The following is a 15,296-nucleotide window of genomic DNA, read 5'->3' on the forward strand; positions in this document are numbered from 1 at the left end:
TCAAATTAAAAGGAGTATATTACAATTGTAAGATAGATGAGAAAAAGATAAGATAGATGAGAAAAAGATAAACTAAACCAGAAAGGAAGGCATTCACTTTTCTCTTCTTTTATATAATAGGAATATAATATGAATATAAATGATTACAATGCTAATGAACGATATAAATGCAATGTTATAATGTAATGATTACAATACTAATGAATGAGATAAAGGTAATGTTAGAATGTAATGGGGAAAATGTGTTATGCAATTGTGATGTACTGCGTGTTAATACTTTTTTTGGAACTAATAAAAACTAAAGTGTAAAAAAAAAAAAGAACCAAGACCCTTACAACGTCGAAGGAATGCAGCTCACCTTCTATCCAGATCTATCCGGAGGTACCTTGGCGTGGCCATTCACCACTATCCTCCGGCAGAACGGCATACAATACCGCTGGCGGCACACGAGAACCCTATTGATCCTCCAAGGAGAAACACGGCACATAGTCCGCGACACAGCCGAAGCAATGGCCATAATGCACACGCTAGGACTACCGATGGACTCACTGCCGTCAGATGGATCTCAAAGGGGAGAAACTGCAACGCAACGCTGGGACCCGGCGAAAGTGACCGCATTCGTCCCACGACAGCCCCCTGCGGTCCCACATGCGGAGGGGACTACCTGAACTCTCATTAGTGCCATGTTATGTCTAAAGACACGCAATAACCCCGCAATAACTACCTGAACTCTCATTAGTGCCATGTTATGTCTAAAGACACGCAATAACCCCTAACCCCTAAAAAGTTACCCCTAATTGTAAAACCACGTTCTCCTCGTTATAGTTCCTCCTAGTTTGTGCAACACAGCAGCGCACACCTATAGTCAGACTATCTGACCCCCCCTTAACCTCAATTGAACCTCCAGCTGAGCAGCGCAAGCAGCCCCTAAACCAGGCGCTGCGCCCCTAGCTCCAACAATAGACCCAACGCACCGGTTTAACACCGTAACTCAGACCTAACTAACGCGCAACGAGTCTCAAAAATGTGCACAAGCAGGTAACATTGTCAGCAGATATTCAACACGAGCTTAGGTACATAGGCTTAACTTAAGGCACACTATCTGCGACCACGGCCAGAACTTGGCCTACAATCGGTATGTCAGACACCACAGGCACACAACACACACTTTGTTATGGCACCCATACCCTTTTAGAACAATAGTCCCACAACTCATACTCATATAATAATAAAAATGTGCAGAACCTCTATTAGTGTCAGGGTACCTGAGGCCTCTACCTCTAAGGGAGGTAGAGACTTGGTGATTTGTCCATCCAGGCGAGCTGTTTCCTTCGTTCCTCGCGGTTCATCCAGTCACTTAAACACCGGCCGCGAGGAATCCACGTCCTTTTCTAGCGGGACGCTCAATACGTGACGTCATGACGCTATCACGAGCGACCTGTCACTCAAGTGTCCGATATCCAATCGGTACTTGTCAGAGGCGTGATCACCATCCAGAGCCAGGGTATTTAAGCTTACTTCTCACTTCAGCTCATTGCCCTGTCGTGGTTCTAGCTTGTCTAGTCACTCAGTGCTCTGGTATTCTAGTTTGCTCTATTTGGTTTTGACTCGGCTTGTTGTACTATCCTGCTTCTCTGTTATCCCTTGACCCGGCTTGCCTCTCGCTTATCTGTCTTCCCGTTCCCTCGACCTCGGCTTGTCTCTGACTATTCTCTATTACTCTCGGTACGTTAGTCCGGCCATTCTAAGGCCCGGTATACGTACCTTTCCACTCTTTGTACTCTGCGTGTTGGATCCCTGTCCCGATCCTGACAATTAGCCACGTTGTACATGTATATTTATGTTTAGCCCTGGACTGCTGTTGTGGCACCATGGGCCAGTTTGTTAAAATGCGCACTGCAAAAATAAAGAATTGTAAAAAAAATAATAAAAAATAAAAAACTTACCAGGAAAGGTTAAAGGATCTTAACATGTATAACTTGGAGGAAAGACGAGACGGGGGGATATGATAGAAACATTTAAATACATAAAGGGAATCAACACAGTAAAGGAGGAGACTATATTTAAAAGAAGAAAAACTACCACAACAAGAGGACATAGTCTTAAATTAGAGGGGCAAAGGTTTAAAAATAATATCAGGAAGTATTAATTTACTGAGAGGGTAGTGGATGCATGGAATAGCCTTCCAGCTGAAGTGGTAGAGGTTAACACAGTAAAGGAGTTTAAGCACACGTGGGATAAGGCTAGGGAGTAATGAAAGTATTTAGAAAATTGGGCAGACTAGATGGGCCGAATGGTTCTTATCTGCCGTCACATTCTATGTTTCTATGTTTAATTTTGTAAATATTAATACCTGACTTTAGCCAGACAGCTATTTTTGCTGTATATGGCATTATGTCCACATAGAAAATAATGTTTACATTATGCTGACATTTTCGGAAGCAACATTCTCAAATATACCAGCGAATTACATTAACATTCCCCTAAGATGAGGGAGCATATTTGTGCATACCTTTTGTTATTTGTATTGTCACATCTACAGTATATTATGAAGTCTGTGCTTGTTAAATATTCTGAATTTGTTAGCCATACTGTGATTCAATATTCCCCGACACATTCAGAAACACAAAACATTTTTGGTAAGGATGATGACTGTAAATTATTTTCATTCTCTAATTATCTTCAAACATCGATTTATGCAAATATTGACTGTCTTGTCATTTTTTGTATACTATAATGGAAAATTAATGTTACACTTACTTCAGTAGTGAAGGTCCAAGTTAAAGAACATTCAGATTGTGCCTCAAACTTCTTTAAAAAATAGCCATAATAAAAAAAAAGAAAAAAAACAGATGGAAAATGAAACAATATTTTTTCATAAAAACAGGGGGGGTAGGCTCCATTGCACGTGAGTGCACTTTTTTATAGTTTTTACCTACCCTTGCTTTATAGCGCTACATGCTTCACCATATACGATTTTTATTTGTTTGTCTTTCATGAGGATACCCCCTACCACACCTATAACTTGAAGAATTGCCTCTGCACTTGATCCATAGGCGGGGATTATTCCGCCCAGGCGCATGCATTGGAGCTGTATTGAAGCTCCAGGAAAGTGTGAGTGCATCTTTTATTTTATTTATCACCACTACAGTTTTAAATACTACACTATTATTCCTTCTCTGGTTCTCTTCACATTTACCTTGTCAAGGATTACTGAAGCGCTGCACCTACCACCCTGTTTTTATCCAATTTTCTGATCGGAAAAGAGAGATTCCGTATTGGTGTTACAGCTGCTTTTGGACTATTCTAACTTTGCTTCCGCGCTGAATTTATTTTTGTGTGATTGTGTATTTTTTTTTCCATGCAGACTGTGTGGGAGGTGTGGCTAGGTCTACATGGACATAAACAAAACTGATTTAACTCCTAAATGGCAGATAATTGATCTATACACCAAAACTGCTTCATTAAGCTAAAGTTGTTTTGATGCCTATAGTGCCCCTTTAAAGGAAAAAGGAAACCGTGCTTGACACTTCCACCTGTAATAAGCTGCAGTATATGATACAAGTGACCAGATCACATTTATTTAATTAAGTTAAATCCCCCTCTCATAATATTGTAAAGCGCTACGGAATCTGTTGGCGCTATATAAATGGCAATAATAAATAAATAAATAAATTTACAAGTATCTGTGCTTGGGAATGCTGAAGATCCATACAAAATATATTTTTGAATGTGTCGGCATTTGGGTTTTTCCAAAACCCACAATCACATCTCAGTAAATGGTGCTTACTCTTCTTACACGACAGCGAACATTTAGATACAGTATCATGACTTCTATAGAATTAATGATGTATCTAATTCTAGCCCCTTCCATGCATATTTTTTTTGGCATTTGTATAAACCTTCTGTAATCCAGGACATAGACAGAAGAATTAACCTCTTGGTAGCTCAGTTATCCATCCTTTTTTCTACTAATTATTTTAGCCTCCAAACATGTCTAAATTGATAGATAACATTTACGAACGCTGCAGACAGAGTACTTATAATATCATTAATAAAAGTGATGAAATATTCTTCTTGTAGGGTAGCGGTATGTTTTAGGATTTCTTTTTAAACCATTGATCTATTCTTCAGAACTGTACATTGGACAGACGATTTATTTGCAGTACACTGTGTTCATATTGTACGCTTCCCATGGCCCAAAAGGGTTAAGCAACATCTTCCTCTGTCTAGAAGAGATGAGCAGGGTGCCTGGAAGATATCTCCTGTTATAATTATCTGACATCTGCTTACACATTGTCCTGTCTGTGTATCCCTGGGGACCAGTAACATCCCCCACTCAGAACCTGCTTCTTTGTAGCATTAGAATCTGCATTAGGGTCATTCATTGCCCTAATCTCACCTATAAGAGAGGTAAACAAGAATATATCTAACATTTGACTCTGGGTTGCACTGTTGAATGGTTAAAAGCCTCCTCCCCTTGGCTTTCAGGCACATTAATATTATAAACCTTTCTCTTCTGAGTTGCTTTAAGAGCACTAGCAGAACATCAAACAGGGCGCATTGAAGAGTCGACCAGTCCATTGGAGAATGATTGAAGGCTTCCACGAACCTTTGTCTGCAGTAGTATGAGGCCGCACAATTTTCAGAAAATTCTGGTGATATATATTTCTTTACTCTCCTGTACAGAATTGTTGGGATCTGACCACGTGAATAGTGTTATCCATGGAAAAGATTTGCAGGTAAGTCCCAGGTAATGATGTACTTGAAGTTAAGAACTTGAAAGGTCAAAGGTTTACATTATACTTTAAATTCTGTGAATGTTTTACCTAACATTGGATGATACAATCAATCTGGCAAAAAAATAATGTAAAATATATCACAAAAATGATGTCTGTGGTTAAAATGATGAATACATTTTTATTCCTAAATCCACTATCCACATAGGACAGTCACGGGGGAGGAGGGGCACAAATAGACTGTTTGCTCACCCGTCAAGTTCTCGGCAGATCTAATGTCATATAAATCTTGTCCATGATACTTACAGGGTTGTTCACTAAACTATTTTCAGAAGCAGAACTGGAAATGATTTAAAGTCGGCTATGATTTCAGTTTGGTTTCTTTAACCTTAAATGTACAATTTACTTGGAATTTTCACTTTAGTAAACCCTGTTAACGTTGAATAAAGAATCGAATCTGGGGTTTAGGATTTCGGTGGACAGGGAACACTAATTTGTTGGGACAAGAATGAGAATGTTGATAAACTTGACATTTTAGAGTACCGGGGTGTTTTGCCTAATGGGGTAGCTGTATCATTTAATATGTGCTCACATTTAATGCTTAATCCTTAGAGTAGGAAGGTTCGTGCTAGGTAATATATTATATTTATAGGATCTATCAGCCAAACAATGAATTGCCCACATGCCGGTAGAATTAACACCAAAACAGCCTACATGGGAATTGTATCAACAACTTGGGTATTTAGTCTAAATTTAGCAGGTCTGTCGTGAACTCCTTGGTCTTCTCAGTTCAGTGAGATGTTAAAGATGACATTCATAGCGAATACATACATTTAGGAAAATGTCAACTTTATTTGAAGTTTGTTCAGAGATTAAACTAAGGGAATGCTGCAAGAGAATGACATTCATATGGAAGTTTCAAGTTGCTATTATATTCATTACAGAATTAATCTATATTTTTAATTGTAAAATTAAACCCTTACACATACAGTGCTAGCATACAAGTGTAATGAGAGATGTGCTGGTTTTTTTTTTAATTATTATTCTTATTATTACTTTTTAAAGTTTTGTTCCATATGCCAACTAATTATCCCAACTTGCAGTGTTTTCCATTTTCCTCCAATAATACATTTGTGTGCAGGGCCATCTTTAACCCCTTAAGGACCAAACTTCTGGAATAAAAGGGAATCATGACATGTCACACATGTCATGTGTCCTTAAGGGGTTAAAGGAACACTATAGTCACCTAAATTACTTTAGCTAAATAAAGCCGTTTTAGTGTATAGATCATTCCCCTAAAATTTCACTACTCAATTCACTGTCATTTAGGAGTTAGATCACTTTGTTTCTGTTTATGCAGCCCTAGCCACACCTCCCCTGGCTATGATTGACAGAGCCTGCATGAAAAAAATAACTGGTTTCACTTTCAGACAGATGTAATTTACCTTAAATAATTGTATCTCAATCTCTAAATTGAACTTTAATCGCATACAGGAAGCTCTTGCAGGGTCTAGCAAGCTATTAACATAGCAGGGGATAAGAAAATCTTAATTAAACAGAACTTGCAATAAAGAAAGCCTAAATAGGGCTCTCTTTACAGGAAGTGTTTATGGAAGGCTGTGCAAGTCACATGCAGGGAGGTGTGACTAGGGTTCATAAACAAAGGGATTTAACTCCTAAATGGCAGAGGATTGAACAGTGAGGTTGCAGGGGCATGTTCTATACACCAAAACTGCTTTATTAAGCTAAAGTTGTTCAGGTGACTATAGTGTCCCTTTAACGTGAGGCAAACCGGCAGCTGCCCCAAGCCCTGTTAATCCCGGGGGGCCCAAAGTAGCATGTCCGATTTGCCCTCTGCCCGCAACAATTTCTTTTAGGATCCTTAACGTAATTGTTGTGGGCAGTGGGCATGCACACTAAGGAGCACATTGGGCTCATGCACTTAGGGCCACCCGAGGGACATTTGTCAGCAGGGGCCCGGTTGGGGTCTGTGGCCTTTAAACAGTGCGACCGGGCCTCCTCCCACAGAGACTTGAGCCTCGCGGGAAACCAAGAGGAGGTGGCATTGACCAGGAGTGCAGAAGCCTAACTCACAACCACTACAGCCAGCTTAGTGAACCCTAGGGAAGGCACCCTCTACAAAAGGTACTAAACTGGAAGTTGGCTATAAAGGTGTAACATTTTCATGTGTATCTGTTTGTGTGTATGTGTCAGTGTATGTCTCTATGTGTGTGTCAGTATGTCTGTCAGTGTATGTCTCTATGTGTGTGTCAGTATGTCTGTCAGTGTATGTGTGTGTGTGTGTGTGTGTCCATATGTATGTCAGTGAATGTGTCTGTGTGTTTCAGTATGTCTGTCAGGGAATGTGTCTGTCTGTCAATATGTCTGTCAGTATATATGTCTGTATCTGTATGTTGTTATTGTGTGTATCTGTATCTTGTCAATGTGTGCATAAGGATGCCGACAGTGTTTATCTGTGTATCTGCATGTTGTCAATGTGTGTATCTGTGTATCTGTATGTTGTCACTATGAGTATGTGTTAGTGTGTATATTTGTGTGTGTGTGTACCTGTGTATCTGTATGTAGTCAGTGTGCGTATCTGTATGTCTGTATTTGTGTCCGTGTGTGTATTTGTGTCTCTGTATGGATGTCAGTGTGTGTATATGTGTCTTTACATCTGCATATTTATATATCACAGTGTGTGTGTCAGTGTATGTGTATATATATATATATACAGGGAGTGCAGAATTATTAGGCAAGTTGTATTTTTGAGGATTCATTTTATTATTGAACAACAACCATGTTCTCAATGAACCCAAAAAACTTTTTAATATCAAAGCTGAATATTTTTGGAAGTAGTTTTTAGCTTGTTTTTAGTTATAGCTATTTTAGGGGGATATCTGTGTGTGCAGGTGACTATTACTGTGCATAATTATTAGGCAACTTAACAAAAAACAAATATATACCCATTTCAATTATTTATTTTTACCAGTGAAACCAATATAACATTTCAACATTCACAAATATACATTTCTGACATTCAAAAACATAACAAAAACAAATCAGTGACCAATATAGCCACCTTTCTTTGCAAGGACACTCAAAAGCCTGCCATCCATGGATTCTGTCAGTGTTTTGATCTGTTCACCATCAACATTGCGTGCAGCAGCAACCACAGCCTCCCAGACACTGTTCAGAGAGGTGTACTGTTTTCCCTCCTTGTAAATCTCACATTTGATGATGGACCACAGGATCTCAATGGGGTTCAGATCAGGTGAACAAGGAAGCCATGTCATTAGATTTTCTTCTTTTATACCCTTTCTTGCCAGCCACGCTGTGGAGTACTTGGGCGCGTGTGATGGAGCATTGTCCTGCATGAAAATCATGTTTTTCTTGAAGGATGCAGACTTCTTCCTGTACCACTGCTTGAAGAAGGTGTCTTCCAGAAACTGGGAGTTGAGCTTGACTCCATCCTCAACCCGAAAAGGCCCCACAAGCTCATCTTTGATGATACCAGCCCAAACCAGTACTCCACCTCCACCTTGCTGGCGTCTGAGTCGGACTGGAGCTCTCTGCCCTCTACCAATCCATCCATCTGGCCCATCAAGACTCACTCTCATTTCATCAGTCCATAAAACCTTAGAAAAATCAGTCTTGAGATATTTCTTGGCCCAGTCTTGACGTTCAGCTTGTGTGTCTTGTTCAGTGGTGGTCGTCTTTCAGCCTTTCTTACCTTGGCCATGTCTCTGAGTATTGCACACCTTGTGCTTTCGGGCACTCCAGTGATGTTGCAGCTCTGAAATATGGCCAAACTGGTGGCAAGTGGCATCTTGGCAGCTGCACGCTTGACTTTTCTCAGTTCATGGGCAGTTATTTTGCGCCTTGGTTTCTCCACACGCTTCTTGCGACCCTGTTGACTATTTTGAATGAAACGCTTGATTGTTCGATGATCACGCTTCAGAAGCTTTGCAATTTTAAGAGTGCTGCATCCCTCTGCAAGATATCTCACTATTTTTGACTTTTCTGAGCCTGTCAAGTCCTTCTTTTGACCCATTTTGCCAAAGGAAAGGAAGTTGCCTAATAATTATGCACACCTGATATAGGGTGTTGATGTCATTAGACCACACCCCTTCTCATTACAGAGATGCACATCACCTAATATGCTTAATTGGTAGTAGGCTTTCGAGCCTATACAGCTTGGAGTAAGACAACATGCATAAAGAGGATGATGTGGTCAAAATTCTCATTTGCCTAATAATTCTGCACACAGTGTATATATATATCAGCATTCAAATGCCAACACTATACACAAACACACCCTTGCATTCAAACTTCAAAACTACATACAAACACACTCCTGCATTGAAACAGCACTACATACAAACATACCTTCGTGTTTAATAAATGCATGCTTGTATTCAAATGCCAACACCACATATAGACATACCCTATATTCACAAAAACACAGGGCCGGATTAACATAGGGGCTGATGGAGCTGCAGCTCCAGGCCCAGGCCCATGGAATAGGCCCATTGGTTTAAAAAAAAAAAAAAAAAAAAAATTTTATTTTTTTTTACACACTACTCTTAGGGTTGCCAGGTATTTCTCATGTATTTCTTAGGGTTGCCAGGCATTTCTAAGAAGTATTTCTCAGGTATTTGATGCTGTCTAGCCGGTGCCGGTATTGCAGTAATACCGGCAATACAAATGTCTGTCTGAGTATAAACATAGATTATTCTGCAATACCAGCGCCGGCCAGTAGGGGTCGCTGTTTGTATGGAGAGAGGCAGTGATAAGAAGTTACGGCATCTCCCTCCCTGCCTCTCTCCACTCACTGATCCGCGGGGGAGCAGCTCTGCACAGAGAGTCCAGACAGCAGCTCCGAGACATGGGGACGCTGAGACATTGGGACACTGGGGAACATGGGGACTCTGAGCATGGACGTCCGCAGGGATTTTTCTGTGGGGGGGGGCATAATTGTAATGACATCCATGCTTGGCCCCTTTTTGACAGTGTCATGAAAAGGAAGGAGCATAGTCATTTTCACATAATGCAAGGATGAATAGCGTTTTCACAACTATGGTGTCAGGAATTTATGTTTGTATTCCTGACACTATAGTGTTCCTTTCATCAAATTACAGGAACATTCTGGTCACCATAACAACTTTATCTAAATGAAAATGCTGTGATGCAAGGAGGCCCCTGGGTGCTCTTTCTTTGAAGGGGTGAAACCGCTCTCAAATGGTTTACCCCCAAAGGCTTCCTTCAGCTCCAGATCTCCAGGTCGCTCAGTGGTATTCGACTTCTGAAACAGAGTGTCAGGAAGTGCAGATTGACGTTGGGCATGGGTGCCGCTGATTGGCTAGAGTGGTCAGCTGACACTCTAAGCCAATCGCTAGTTCCCAATTTATAAAAATGTTTTACGTTTTTATGAATGGGGAGCTACTGATTGGCTTAGAGTGCTAGCTGACCCATCTAGCCAATCAGCGGCACCCCTACCCAGCGGCCCTCTGTGTTTCCTGACATTCAGTAAATAAAAGTGAACACATTAACACTGATATTGTTTGTTTTTACCTGGGGAGATGAGAAGGTCCAAAGTGTCCCTGCCAGGCCCAGATACCAACGCCTTATGATGTGGTGTCCAGAATGAAGTGCTCCAATCTCATTTTCTTCTCCTTCATTTGACACAGTCTTCTTTGTCTTCTGAGGCTCCTTCACCTTTCTGCTTCTTTCTGCTTATTTTGCGCCCTTCTGCTCCTTTCTCTTTCTGATCCCTTTCTGCTCCTTGATGGATCTTCCTGCTCCTTGATGGCCCTTCCTGCTCCTTGCAGACCCTTCCTGCTCCTTGCAGACCCTTCCTGCTCCTTGCAGACCCTTCCTGCTCCTTGCAGACCCTTCCTACTCCTTTCTGCCTCTTCTTTCTCCTTGCTGCCCCTTCCTACTCCTAGCAGACCCTTACTACTCCTTGCTGACCCCTCCTGCCCCTTGCAGACCCTTTCTACTCCTTACTGACCCCTCCTGCTCCTTGCTGCCTCTTCCTACTCCATGCTGCCCCTTCCTACTCCATGCTGCCCCTTCCTGCTCCATGCTGCCCCTTCCTGCTCCTTGCAGACCCTTCCTGCTCCTTGCAGACCCTTCCTGCTCCCTCGTCCTACTCCTTGCTGCCTCTTCCTACTCCTTGCTGCCTCTTCCTACTCCTTGCTGCCCCTTCCTACTCCTTGCTGCCCCTTCCTACTCCTTGCTGCCCCTTCCTGCTCCTTGCTGCCTCTTCCTACTCCTTGCTGACCCCTCTTGCTCCTTGCAGACCCTTCCTACTCCTTGGTGACCCCTCCTGCTCCTTGCAGACCGTCCCTACCCCTTCCTGCTGCCCCTTCCTATTCCTTGCTGACCCCTCCTGCCTCTTGCAGACCCTTTCTACTCCTTGCTGACCCCTCCTGCTCCTTGCTGACCCCTCATGCTCCTTGCTGCTCCTTCTACTTTACCCTTCTGCTCCTTGAAAACCTTTCGACCCCTTCCTGCTTCTTGCTGCCCCTTTCTATTCCTTGCTGACCCCTCCTGCCCCTTGCAGAACCTTTCTGCTCCTTCTACTTTACCTTCCTCTATGCGGTCTCCCCCACCCCCCATCCCTCACTTACCTGCTCTGTAGGCTGCCTCTGTGCTGCTCCCCTGTGGTTTCAGTCATGAGAGAGAGGCAGGGATAAGCTGTAGCTTCCTGTCTTTCTCCATTCACACTGGTATTGCACTGTATTCTCACACTAAAACGAAAAATAGCAGCACAAGCTGAAAAATCTGGGGGGGGGGGAGGAAGGGCCAAGTACCCCCCTTTACCCTCCCCATTCGGACGCCCATGACCCTGAGACACTAGGGACACAGTGGCCCCATGTCTCCCAGTGGCCCCTAGTCTGTGTCCCCATGTCTCCCAGCCACTGTCCCTAGTGGCTCAGTGGCCCCATGTCTCCCAGTGTCCCCATGTCTCTAAGTGTCCCCTAGTGTCCTAGTGACATCAGGACACTGGGAGACACGAGGACACAGACTCTAAGGGACACTGGGAGACATGGAGATACAAACACTAGGGGACACTGGGCGACATGGGGACACTGAGAGGCATGGAGACACAGGGAGACATGGGGACACTGGGCGACTTTGAGACATAGGAGACATGGCAGTGTCCCCATGTCTCCCAGCCAGTGTCCCTAGTATCTCAGTATCCCCATGTGTCCCTGGTGTCTCTCAGTGTATGTAGTGTGCCAGTGTCCCTAGTGTCTCAGTGTTCCCTAGACTCCCAAAGTCCCCTAGTCTCCCAATGTCTCTGTGTCCCCATTTCTCATAGTGTCTCAGTGTCCCCTAGTATAAAAGAAAAAATCTCAGGCACTCACTGTGATAGATTTAGGCAGGTTTATTGGACACCGCAACGTTTCGACCTGTACCCAGGTCTTTATCAAGTCTCTAATGTCCCCTATGTATCAGTGTCCCCTAATTTGTAATTAGGCCCATCATAATTATCAGCACCAGGCCCACTGGGCTCTTAATCCGGCCCTGCAAAAACATACTCCATACAAAAACATGCTTACATACAAACACTGCTCAGTGCTAAATACAACCATGCAAGCATCGGAAAATGGTATAGCCATAGTTGGATTTGCACGACAGATGGGAATCTACCTTTTGGCTACCAAAAGGGTGTAATTGCATGCCTGGGAGGTGGGGGTGGGAGAGAGGCAGGACCCAGGGGGCCCAAGCAAATACTTGCCCAGGATCAAAGCAATATTAAAGGCGGCCCTGTTTGTATGTGATGTCATCTTAAATAACTGTATTATTCTGAGTGACTGCCCAGCATAAGGTCATGGGAGTTGTCCGCTATCAACAGAATAAAATGAACAGTTCAACTCCAACTGCAGGAGGGATTTATAGTATATGCACCCCTGATGATGTGGGGGTATAAGGGGTGGCTAAGCCTTTTTACAGTTTGGCCAGAGCTCATTGTATTTTATGTATGTCTCACCATATATGAGAGCTAACTTTTCATGTATTTATTAGATGTTTATAAATAATATTTGTATTAGACTTATTCATCAAGTTCCAATATTGAGATACATTACAAAATTCACATGGAAATCTAAGATTAAGAAGCACTGCAGTTTAGTAATTCACTGAATGCGTCTGGAGTGTCTCTTGACAGCTTTAGGTATTGTATAAATTAACCTATATGCAGGGTAGTTGACAAAAAGGTAAATTGGAGTGAGCATTTAATAAATAATGGTGTGTATTCTATTTTAATGTTATCTTCATTTGTGAAAACACAGGTCTAGTTTAAAGGAATACTTTAATTAAAATAAAAAAATCTTTGTTAATTAGATGTGTTCCTTTATGATTAATGTTTGGATTATTGCCTCCTCTTTAAAAGAATAAAAATATATTAAAAGTACAATTTACCTGTGATCTAGCTTTGGGACACACTATTCACTGCATCCTAATCCTTCTACCACGGCCACCACCAGAAATTTTGGGGCCCCTAACTCAGCTCAGGGTCTAGGCCCCCTGGGGCCCTCCTTCAAATACCGCACACAGGAATACACACACACTGATACAAAAGGACACAGATACATACTAACAGACACACATACTGAAACAGACATACACGCATACAGGCATACATACTGACACACACATACTGGGACATACACACATATACAGACACATAGGCATACATAGTGACAGACAGACACATAGTAACATACATACAGACACATACATGAGGACATAAAGACACATACATACATACAGACACTGACATACATACACACACACACACACACATACTGACAGACATACAGACGCTAACATCCATACACACATAGATTCATAATGGCATACAGACATACACAGGCATACATTCATAATTGCATACAGACATACATACATTCAGACTGACATACATGCATATATACAGACATACTGACAAACATACATACATACAGACATTCATACACACAGACACACAGACATACGTTCATAATGATATGCAGACATACATTCATACGGACATACAGACATACATATATACATACATATATACATACATAATGACATACAAACATACATTGATACTGGCATACATACATACAGACATACATACATACAGACATACATTCATATATACATACATACATGCATACATATATACAAACATACAGACATACATAATGACATACATTGATACTTGCATACATACAGACAGACATACAGACATATATACATACATACATACTGACAGACATATATGCATACATACAGACATACTGACAGACATATATGCATACATACAGACATACTGACAGACATATATGCATACATACAGACATACTGACAGACATACATAATGACATACATACATACATATATACATGCATGCATGCATGCATACAGACATACATGCATGCATACAGACATGCATACAGACATACATGCACACAGACAGACAGACAGACAGACATGCATGCAGACATACAGACAAGCATGCATGCATAAAGACACACACACACACACACAAACAGCTCATTTTCCAGCCACCCTCCTGTTTCTTACCTTTTTTTGCAGGAGGGTGGCTGGGGCTGATGGGAGTAGTCGTCACGGCTTTCCCTCACTGCCGGGCGCACGCTCCTCCCGCGTGGAGTGAGCTGGGAGGAAGTGACCACTTCCTCCCAGCAGCACTTGCTGCGGCTGCTTTTTTTTTTTTTTTTTTTTTTTAAAGGGGTCCAGTCGTGCTATACCACGGCCACAGCGCTGACCTGGCCCCTGAAGATATAGGGCCCATCGTGTGGCCCTAAGTGCATGGCCCCATCAGCGTGCGGGCCTCGGTGCAAATGCTCCGTTATGGTCACCCCCCTGCCTTCTACTGTAAAATCATCAACCTCGAGGACATGCTTTCAAATCAAACGTTTCTCATAGTGAAGCATTGTGAAAATATGAAGCTTTTTCACATTCACATAATCCGCCAATCCAATGCTTCCCTTTGAGAATTCACATAGTGAAACACTGAACACTTATCAAACACAGCGTTGGCATACTTTGCATACCGATGCCAGATATATAATAGATTATTGAATCTATTTACTCTGAAGCCCCTAGTGGCTGTCTGAACTAGCAGGAGTCAGTGCTATTTCCAAAGGTTAAAGGAGCACTATAGAGCCAGGAACACAAACATGTATTCCTGACCCTATAGTGTTAAAACCAATATCTAGCCCCCTTGCCCCCCTTTGCCTCCCTAAAGATAGTAAAATCTTAATTGTATTCAAGTCTGAAGCTGCTGCATCTGCCTGCGAACTTCCTCTGACATCATCAGAAGTGGTGGCCTGATCCAATCATAATACTTCCCCATAGGATTGGCTGAGACTGACAAACACAGCCTTGGCCAATCAGCATCTCCTCATAGAGATTAATTGAATCAATGAATCTCTATGAGGAAAGTTCAGTGTCTGCGTGCAGAGAGAGGAGATACTGAATGTTTGGATGCATTTTAGGCAGCTATGACCCAGGAAGGATCTCTAACAGTCATCT

The 15,296-nt window shown here is 42.2% G+C and overlaps 1 protein-coding gene and 1 long non-coding RNA gene across 2 annotated transcripts in view; both read left to right on the top strand.

Moving 5' to 3' along the window:
- The window catches only part of LOC134578261 (uncharacterized), a 550,797-nt gene that overhangs the window by 295,490 nt on the left and 240,011 nt on the right, over positions 1–15,296 (top strand). The gene's annotated exons all lie outside the window — the stretch shown is intronic.
- Positions 4,461–15,296, top strand: part of LOC134578756 (uncharacterized) — a 32,285-nt gene continuing 21,449 nt past the window's right edge. The window contains exon 1 of the mRNA XM_063437789.1: positions 4,461–4,742. Within this exon, the coding sequence (XP_063293859.1) occupies positions 4,629–4,742 (114 nt within the window). The 5' untranslated portion in view covers positions 4,461–4,628. The remainder of the gene's footprint in view (positions 4,743–15,296) is intronic.

The sequence above is a fragment of the Pelobates fuscus genome, chromosome 12, assembly GCF_036172605.1.
Source record: "Pelobates fuscus isolate aPelFus1 chromosome 12, aPelFus1.pri, whole genome shotgun sequence".
Taxonomy (NCBI): Eukaryota; Metazoa; Chordata; class Amphibia; order Anura; family Pelobatidae; genus Pelobates; species Pelobates fuscus.